This window comes from Petaurus breviceps, unplaced genomic scaffold (assembly GCF_028583685.1).
Source record: "Petaurus breviceps papuanus isolate PSGF00001 unplaced genomic scaffold, PetGlider_PUasm1.0 237550, whole genome shotgun sequence".
Taxonomy (NCBI): Eukaryota; Metazoa; Chordata; class Mammalia; order Diprotodontia; family Petauridae; genus Petaurus; species Petaurus breviceps.
Genome location: NW_027185918.1, coordinates 1 through 10044, shown reverse-complemented (window position 1 = coordinate 10044; position 10044 = coordinate 1). Strand labels below are relative to the sequence as shown.

General features: G+C 43.5%; 1 protein-coding gene across 1 annotated transcript; it reads left to right on the top strand.

Moving 5' to 3' along the window:
- The first annotated feature begins 6374 nt into the window (after positions 1 to 6374).
- LOC138167616 (galectin-1-like) lies at positions 6375 to 9564 on the top strand. Its single transcript, XM_069096554.1, has 4 exons — positions 6375 to 6545; positions 8233 to 8312; positions 8724 to 8895; positions 9338 to 9564. The coding sequence occupies exons 1-4, from the start codon at positions 6474 to 6476 to the stop codon at positions 9482 to 9484; spliced, it is 471 nt and encodes a 156-aa protein (XP_068952655.1). The 5' UTR covers positions 6375 to 6473; the 3' UTR covers positions 9485 to 9564.
- Positions 9565 to 10044: the final 480 nt, after the last annotated feature.

Sequence of the window (10044 nt, the reverse complement as noted above, 5' to 3'; positions counted from 1 at the left end):
AAATTTTAACAGAATTATCTAGAAATCTTATTCATGTGATTTGGAACCAAAGATCCCCCTTCAGAACTGCTCTGAGAATGAGACCTCTTCCAGAATGTCAAAGAAGAAATATTTGCTGACACCAGAGGGCTATAGGAGGCATCTGGGATTCAAAATTTGCTGATTAAATGAACATTGAGAGTGGGTTACTAAGGTACAAGAAGAGTTGATCTTAATTAAGATTGATGATCATTATGATTTTGCTTTGACTTTCTGTTTCAAGGAGTGTGAGTTTGTGTTGAAGTTTTCTTGATTACCTGGGGGACAAGTAGATCTCCCTTCTCAAAATTAGTCCACTGTATGCCCTCTAAGTAGTTTCATTTTTGCCCTAATTAAGGTAATTCTGATTATAAATTTATAAAAGCCCTTATGGATTTAACTTACAGATGAGTGATTCAGGGGAGGAGTGGGTTTTCCACGCAACCATCAATCAAAAGACATCATTGAGGTCATTGAAGGAGTAGAATAGCAAGTGATTAATTCTGGTAATTGAATGAACTATACTGACTTGAGATTCAATTCTGGAGCTAACCCTGTTCCCTTTCTGTTCAATTATGGGACTAATCCAAATTATTTCTTGGTACAAAACATTTTTTTGCCACTGTGGGAACTGGGAAGAGTAATATTGTATTGTTTGAACCTAGCCCTGAATGGCTAGGAAGGGATACCCCTGCTACTTAGAGACCCTTAACTCAGGACCTAGGTTATGCTGACCAGAAAAGTGGTCAGATCCAAAGACTGAGGTCAGGAGTTTTCCAACAATTCTACATCTCAAACAACTGAAATGTCATACCTACACCGTGACCCTGTACTGATCAGTCAGTTCTTTCTTCAGCGTTCCTTTGCTTGTATAAAGACATTTGGGGGGAGTGGGACACCTCTTTTTCTGAATTCAGGATACTGCACCTGTTGACTCTTCCCTTCCCAGCTTGGAAAGTTCTTAATCTTTCCTCCATTTAGAAATCAGATTGCCTAATGTTGTATTGATTCCTTTCAATTAATTGACCTCAATTTAATTGTTGCCTGAATTTTTTATCAAGTATAAAAATCTGCCTCCCTCTGTACTCTGGCTGCAGCCCTAAGGTGAGGAAGGCGTCTGATCCTTGTTTGTTGGGCGATTGCCAGGCATTGCTTAAGATATTGATAAGCCTGGAAGATGGAAGATAAGCTTTGTCTCCTCAGTCATTTCATCTTTCACCCATAACATCTAGGGAGGGGGTTGGTGCAAGGATTTTTATCTCTTTTTTTATAGAAGGGGAAACTGAGATTCAGAGTGGGGATATGACTTGCCGATGAGTCACACAGCTGGCAGCGCAGGGGGGGGGGTGAGGGAGTGGGTTGGTGCCAGGACTGTGGGAGAGATGAAGAGGCTGCAATCAGACTGAGGATATGAGGCACTTGTTGGTGGGGGGCTTCCCAGCTGAGGAGCGGGCCTATGTCTGCTCTGCTCTGCTCACTTCTGGGAGTTTCTTCTGCTTGAGGATCATGGCTTTTGTTTCTCCAACCTCTCCAAGGTTTATGGAGTGCTTCTCTTACCCTTGAGATAGATGGTGGGAGAAAGAATTGATAGGGGTGTTGGGCTTGGGTACCTGAGCCTTCCCTGTGAGTACAGAGGGTCTGTCCTACAGGAGAGGATTGAGCCTGGTCCTGCTCAGCCCCAGAGGAAGAAAAAGGAGGAATTGGTAAAAGGTGCAATCCATTCAATCCAACCATGGGAGCTGTCCAGAAGTGAAACCAGTTGATGCCATAGGGAGTGAGTTTCCCACTGTATGAGGTCTTCAAAGGGAGCCTAATGACCATTTGATAGATATCTGAGGTCCCTTCCAAGGGGAGATTTGATGATTCTTTTAGGGGTTAGAGAGAAGGACCTGATGATCTCTGATGACACTCCATGTATTGCAAACTCCTAGGTCAGCAAACACCCCTCCCCCCCACCTCCCACCCCCACCCCATACTGGTCAGCACCTTCTCTGAAACTTTGAGTCTTAGAGCAGAGGTCCTTTGACCAGTTTGTGTCAATGACCCCCTGGGCAGTCTGGTGAAGCCCTTCTGAGAAAAATCTGTTGTTGTTGTTGTTTTTTAAATAGTAGAAGGACATAGTACATTCCAGTTAGAGTTCAGGGACAATAAAGATGAAACTTCTTTTTTCCTCTTCAAGTTCACAAATCTCCTGTAATCTATCCATGAACTACAAGGAGATCTGTGAAGTCCAGGTTAGGAACCCCTGAGAGGGTGGCCTCAAGCCCTGAGAAGTTAGATGATTTGGGAGGGGGGATTTGAACACCGGTCTCCTTGCCTTTGAGGGAGTGGATCTCTATCCACTACCATGCCCTACTTTTAATTCTAGTAGGATCTCAATTTACAGATGAGGAAACTGAGGATCAGAGGATTGAAGGGACTGGCACCTCTAGGACCTGCCCTTCAGGTCCCCCTCACAAGATGAACAAGAATCAAAGGTGAAAGAGGAGACCAGATGGCAAAATAAGAATTCTTCTTTTCCTTGTGGGGGCTCATGTTCTTTCGTCCCCTCCTCCAACCATCGCCCTTTGGTTTAATGGAATCACAGGGCCCTCTAACCTCTGACTTTGTACCTCTGTTTCATTGGGTCTCAGAGTCCGGAGAATTGTCTGTAGGTGTCCAAATGAGGCTGCGTCAACACAGGCTACCTGGGGCCCCTGGTCTGGGTCCTACTCTGGCAGCACCAGGGCCCTTAGTGGGGTCCCTATATATCACCCCCTTCTTTGAGCTGACATGGTAGGGCTTTCTGAGGCACCTCAGCCTGCCTCCCTCTTGATACAGACAGAGAAGAGAGTAATTTCTGACAGCCAGCCATAAAACCACAAGTTCAGCTTCTCTCCTTATAATTAGAGGCTTGGGGCACCTCTATAGGGGTTCAGTAAGGCTGGAGGCACCCACAGACCCCAGAGGAGATGTTCAAAGACAGTGGAGAGATTCACTGATCCCTAATCCCAAATGGAGACCAAACTGATTCCAATCCTTTCTCCCAAACATCTCATTCTTTTTTTGTCTTTATTAATTTGTTTACATTTAGTTTACAAGATTCATTATCACAATTTCTTGAGTTTCAAATTTCCTCTCCCTCCCCCCCGCCCCCCCGACATGGTGGCATACAATCAAGTATAGTATCTGCAAATACTTTCACATTAGGCATTACTCAGGTTATAAAGAAGGATTGTAACAGATAGAATGAAGAATGGGAAAGAGGAAACAAAACCAAACAAGAAAAAGAAAAAGTGCAGGTAGTTTGCTTCAATCTGGATTCAATCTCAGTTCTTTCTCTGGATGTAAACATCTCTCTCCATCATGAATCTTTTGGGTTTGACTTATGTCTCTGGATTGCTAAGAAGAGTCCAGTTTATCAAAGCTGGTCGTCACACATACGTTGTGTCTGCAATTGAGTACAAATTCCTCCTGGCTCTACTCTTCTCACTCAGCATCAGTTCATATAAGCCTCTCCAGCTAAATATGAAGTCTATCTGCTCCTCATTTCTTATTGCACAACAGTATTCCATAACATGCATATACTGCAACTTGTTCAGCCATTCCCCAATTGATGGGCACCCCCTTAATTTCCAGTTCTTTGCTACCACAAAAAAGAGCTGCTATAAATATTTTTTTGCATATTTTTACCACTTCTATGATCTTTCGGGATACAACCCTGGAAGTGGTATTGCTGGGTCAAAGGGTAAGAAATTATTTATAGACCTTTGGGCATAATTCCAGATTGCTTTCCAGAATGGTTAGATCAGTTCACAACTCCACAAGCAATGCATTAGTGTTCCAATTTGTCCACATCCTCTCCAGCATTTGTTATTTTCCTGTTTTGTCATCCTAGCCAATCTGACTGGTGAGATGTGGTACCTCAGAGTCGTTTTGCTTTGCATTTCTCTAATTAATAGTGATTTAGAGCATTTTTTCATATGCTTATAAATATCTTTAATTTTTTCCTCTGTAAACTGCCTATTCATATCCTTTGACAATTTATCAATTGGGGAATGACTTGTATTCTTATAGATTTGACTCAGTTCTCTATATATTTTAGAAATTAATCCTTTATCAATGACATAGGTTATAAAAATTCTTTCCCGATTTTCCACTTCCCTCTTAATCCTGGTTACATTGGCTTTGTTTGTACAGAAGCTTTTCAATTTAATGTAATCAAAACTATCCATATTGCATTTTATAATGCCCTCTAATTCTTCTTTGGTCATAAAGTCTTCCCCTCTCCACAAATCTGACAGGTAAACTATTCCTTGCTTTTCCAGATTGCTTAGAGTATCAGCCTTTATACCTAGTTCATGCACCCATTTAGACTTGATTTTGGTATATGGTGTTAGATAATGGTCTATGCCCAGTTTCTGCCATACTATATTTCAGTTTTCCCAGTAATTTTTGTCAAATAGTGAGTTCTTATCCCAAAAACTGGAGTCTTTGGGTTTATCAAACAGGAAATTACTATAGTCATTGACTGCTGAGTCTCATGTACCCAATCTATTCCATTGATCCACTACTCTATTCTTCAACCAGTACCAAGTAGTTTTGATGACTGCTGCTTTATAATACAGATTGAAGTCTGGTATGGCTAGTCCACCATACCTAGCATTTCTTTTCATTAGTCCCCTTGATATTCTGGACCTTTTGTTCTTCCAAATGAATTTTGTTACTATTTTTTCTAGCTCTATAAGGTAGTTTTTGGTAAACTGATTGGTATGGCACTAAATATGTAATTTAATTTAGGTTAAATTGTCATTTTTATTATATTAGCTCGACCCAGCCACGAGCAATTGATGTCTTTCCAATTAGTTAAATCTGACTTTATTTGTGTGAAAAGTGTTTTGTAGTTGTGTTCATATAGGTCTTGGGTTTGTTTTGGCAGGTAGATGCCCAAATATTTTATAATGTCTACAGTAACTTTATATGGGATTTCTCTTTCTATCTCTTGCTGTTGATTTCCATTAGAAATATACAGGAATGCCGAGGATTTATGTGGGTTTATTTTATAGCCTGCAACTTTGCCAAATTTATTTATTGTCTCAATTAGTTTTTTACTTGATTCTCTAGGATTCTCTAAGTATATCATCATATCATCTGCAAAGAGTGATAGCTTGGTCTCTTTGCCTAATTTGATTCCTTTGATTTCTTTTTCTTCTCTAATTGCTACTGCTAACATTTCTAGTACCAGATTGAATAAGAGGAGTGATAGTGGACACCCTTATTTCACCCCTGATCTTATTGGAAATGCTTCTAGCTTATCCCCATTACATATAATACTTGCTGATGGCTTTAAATAGATGCTACCTATTATTTTAAGGAAGGCTCCATTTATTCCTATTCTTTCTAGTGTTTTTAATAGGAATGGATGCTGTATTTTATCAAAAGCCTTTTCTGCATCTATTGAGATAATCATGTGGTTTTTGCTAGTTTTATTGTAGATATGATCAATTATACTGATGGTTTTCCTAATATTAAAACATCCTTGCATTCCTGGAATAAATCCTACCTGATCAAAGTGTATTATTCTTGTGATAAGTTGCTGTAGTCTTTTTGCTAATATTTAATTTAAAATTTGTGCATCTATATTCATGAGGGAGATTGGTCTATAATTTTCTTTCTCTGTTTTATCTCTTCCTGATTTAGGTATCAGTACCATATTTGTGTCATAAACAAACATCTCATTCTTCAATGAACCCCCTCAAAGTCAGCAACAGGTGACCTTGGGTATGTTGTTATTCTCATCTAGTCTCAGTTTCCCTCTTTGTAAAATGATCTTTTAACCCGGAGATAAGGTGGAAAGAGCACTGGGCTTGTGGTCAGAGGACCTGGGTAGGAGACCTGCTTAACTTCTCACTCTGCCCCTAGTGATCCCAGGGTCTCAGTTTGGCTATTGGTTAGGAAACCAAGAGGTTTCCTAGGTTCCTCCATCCTATGACACCCTCTGATTAGGATTTCTCCCTTCAGATGGACTCTGCAGAGGCCAAGGACCTGACTCTCACCCAGATTAGATTATGGCCTTCTCTCCAGCCGGCCTCCAGTCACTTCCTGAGAATATCAGATTCTGGTTCATTCTAAAAGTAGCTTTCCATTGGTTCCCCTATCCAATCTACCACTAGCCCCAAACCCATCCCCCAAAGGACAATTTGGGGCGTTTCCACGTGGGAGAAATAGCTGTAAAAGAACAAAGTTTGTTGTAGAGGGGGTGTCATTGGCTTCCCTTCCAAGAAAGACTTCAAAAATTCCGCCTGACCCGCCCTTGAGATATGCACCCTCCCTTTTTGTGCTCTGTCCTGGCGAAAAGTGCAAGAGGGGAGGGGTTGGGATGGGGGTGGGTGGGGACTCAGCAGAAGCCCGGAGACCCGCTATCTATTTAAAGGATCCAACACCGAGCCCAGTTACTATCTCCAGGTTGGAGTTTGATGTCATCCTTCAGGGACCCAGCACAGCCAGGAGAATCACAGCAGCATTGCTCATTCTCCCTCATGGCCGAGGTATGGGCTGAGGGGAATTTTGTCAAGGGTGTAGGCTGAGTATCCAGAAGGGCGGGATCCCCTGGGATTGAGGTTTAGAAATAATCGCGGAGACTGGGGAAGGGCGTGTTCGAGAGAGGGCAGGCATGCTCTAGCACAACCCGCCCCCGCCCCGCATGTGCTAGGGGTCCTTACACTTCTTCTCTAAACCCTCACCCGGACCTCCCCAGCCGTTGGACAGCCTGCACCTTCCATGTCCTCCCCCTTGCTGCCCCCTGGCAACAGCTGCCAAGTCCAGAGAGATCCTGGGGTGAAGCACGAAAGGGGGAAGTGGGACTTGGAATGAATTAAGATTAGGGGATCCCCTGAGGGGGTGGGGGATGTCCTCCCTTGACTGGAGAGCGAAGAAGAGGAGAGGTGGGGGTGTGGGGTGGCGAGAGCTGCACCTTCTGCCAGAGGATCAGACTTTCTGGAATGAATGATTCTCTTAGAGAGTTAACTCCATCCCAACCAGAGGGTACAGAAAGAGTCCAGGCTGAGAAGGCTCCACTGGAAAGGGAGGAGGCTGGAGATGGCCAGCTGGGTGGGGCAAGGGGCAAGTGATTCCTCAGGTCTTTCCAAATTCTAGTCCGTCCCCTTTAAAAATAAGGCTGAATTAACCTCACAAATACACTTCTTTACTGTTCTCTAGCTCATAAGACTCCTTTCACCCTGCCTCCTCCCAATTACTCCTCTGGTGATTTGGAATAGGAAGCAACCCGATGTCTGTGCTGCCCTGGTTCCTTTACCCTTCTCCCACAGGGGTGGGGCACAGGAGAACCTAAAATCTTGACCTTAGAGTTTCTGCTCAGGACACCCTTGATTCCCCATTCTCTCTGAACCTCCCTCTTTGCCTTTGGGGAGAAAGGGAGGGGGTTGTGAAGGACCATGGTCCCAATGGGATTAGAGAAAACTCTGGGGTGTCCCATGACACATAAGAACCTCTTTGCCAACTCCCTTCTCCTGGGCATGGCTGGCTCCTACCCTAGGCTGGAACCAAGACTTGGCTCTGGGGAATGGGGGAAGCTCTTCCTGAAAACATTCCTGGGCAGGATGTCCTCCCCTACTTAACTAGCAGAGGACAGCTTTGGAAGCATGAGGACGTGGGCAGGACAATAGGTGGGGAGAGTAGGGGAGGCAACGTAAAGCTTGCCCAGATACCAGAGAGTTTCCCCATTGAGCTATAATCTATCTTCTACCCTTGGAGTAGGGCCCCACACGCCTCTGCTCCTCCTTCATTTTTGCCCAAGTACCAGGATACATGCAATTCAAACCCAAGTTGGCACTGGGGCAGCCAGTGGGAAGGAGAGAGTACGGGCCTGGGACCCAGAGAAGACTTAAATTCTGGTTATGATTCTGTTGTTCACTCGTGTGACTTGGGAAAGGTCACTTCTTGATTCTTTAAACCTCAGTTTCCTGATCTGTAAAATGAGAACTGGTCAATGATCTAGGCTAATTCTTCATTTAATAGATGGGAAAACTGAGGCCCAGCAACAAGGGGCTTCCCCAAGGTCACAGAACTGGGACTGACTCTCACTTCAATACTAACTAGTCTGGAGAGTATCTGCTTTCCTAGAACGTTCCTCAAGGGTGGCTCCTCCCCATCTGGAAATTCTGGGTCCCCTCAGCTCCCAACCAGCCCTAACCTTACTCTACTTGGTCTCTTCAGGACCTGGTTACCTGTAACTTGGATATCAAACCCGGAGTTTGCATAAAAATAGTGGGAGATGTTCCACCTGAAGCCAAGCAGTGAGTGGGAGATGGGAAGGCCATGGGTGAGAGTGGAATCCTTTACACACCTGCTTACACTTGACCCTTGATGAGAAGCACCAAGCTTTTGCTTTACCCTTAGATGGCAGAGCTAGGACTCAACATCAGGAAAAACTTCCCAACAGAAGCTACCCAGTAGCTGGAATGGAAAGTTTGGATAGGTAGTAAGCTCCCTGTCTCTGGAGGTAGTAAAATATATACCATGGTCACTTGTTCGACAGGGTTGGATTGGGAGGGAAATACAGAAGAGAAACCATGATGCTTCAGGTCAGGGTTGGGTGAGAGACCCTTTGGGATGGGGTGGGTCTTCTAGCTCAGGGATTCTCTGAGTGGCAAGTTTCCAAGGCTCTGGGACCATGCTAATGATGGAGAAGTGTCCTCTATTCCCAGTTTTGTATTGGATCTGGGCAAGGACCCCGATAACATTGGCCTGAACTTCAACCCACGCTTCAAATATCTTAAGGATACCAAAATCATCATCTGCAACTCCAAGAAGGATAAAGTGTCTGGGAAAGATCAAAAAGTGAAACAATTCCCCTTTGAGCCAGGGAAAGCTGTGGAGGTAAGACCCCAGACTCAGAGCATGGAAGGTCCCAGCTTGGGGGACCCAGGAGATGATCTCATCCAGCCCTTGTATATGATATAAGAGTTGTGGAAGTAAACTCTCATGGGGAAGAGATGAAAAGCTAAATGAAAAAGAGGTCAGAGGCTTTCTTAAGGTTTGTGAAAAGAAGCCTAGCATCCCTTGAGCTGGGGAGAGGTTGGGGAGAAAAGGAGAGGGTTGTGAAGGACCATGGTCCCAATGGGATTAGAGAAAACTCTGGGGTGTCCCATGACACATAATACCCTAGATTTAGATTCATTTTACAGAATAGGAAATTGAATCTTAAAATGAAGAAATAGTGTCTTGTAGTGAATGTCTTGAGGTGGAATTTGAACCTAGGTTTTCTTGTCTCCAAGCCCAGGGCTCTGTGTTCATCTCCTTCTGCCCTCTCCCCATTCAGGTTTCCATAACCTTTGAAACGATGCATTTTAAAGTGAAGCTGCCCAATGGTTACGAGTTCACTTTCCCTAATCGTCTTCAATTAGAAAAAATCAACTACCTGGCAATGAGTGGCGACATCAAGTTCAAATCATTGACCTTGGACTGATCACTCCAATGAAGTTGCCTTCAGACCACTCGACTCTTGGGGCTCTCTTAGTACTAATAAATGTGTTAGTGAAGACAACAGTTAACAATTTTCTGTGTTATTCTGGTATGGGGGACCAGAGGGCTGGGTCTGAAGTTGAGAAGGATAGTTGAGTGACCCTGGATAAATCCCTTCACCTCAATGGTCTTTTGCTGACTTTCTAGGACAGTTTCTCCACCTGGGATAGATTTCCAATGGGGGAAATGGCATCTTGATTGTCACTCAACTCTGATTTTTCTAGTATTCCTCTATGGAGGTTTTTATATATTTTAAATCATTATTGCAACTGACAACATATTACTTGCCTTGCCAGTGAGTAAGAGAAGAGTGAGAGGGAAAGAGATTTGGGGATTCAAAATTTTTTAAAATGAGTATTAAAAACAAATTGTAAATCAATAAAATCTTTACAAAATGAAAACAACAATGACAGTAAAATGACATTATTCAGAGAAGGAGTACATGGGCTTCCCCAGGCTGCCAGGAGCCCAGGCCATCACACAGAAAAGTCACAGGCACCTAGA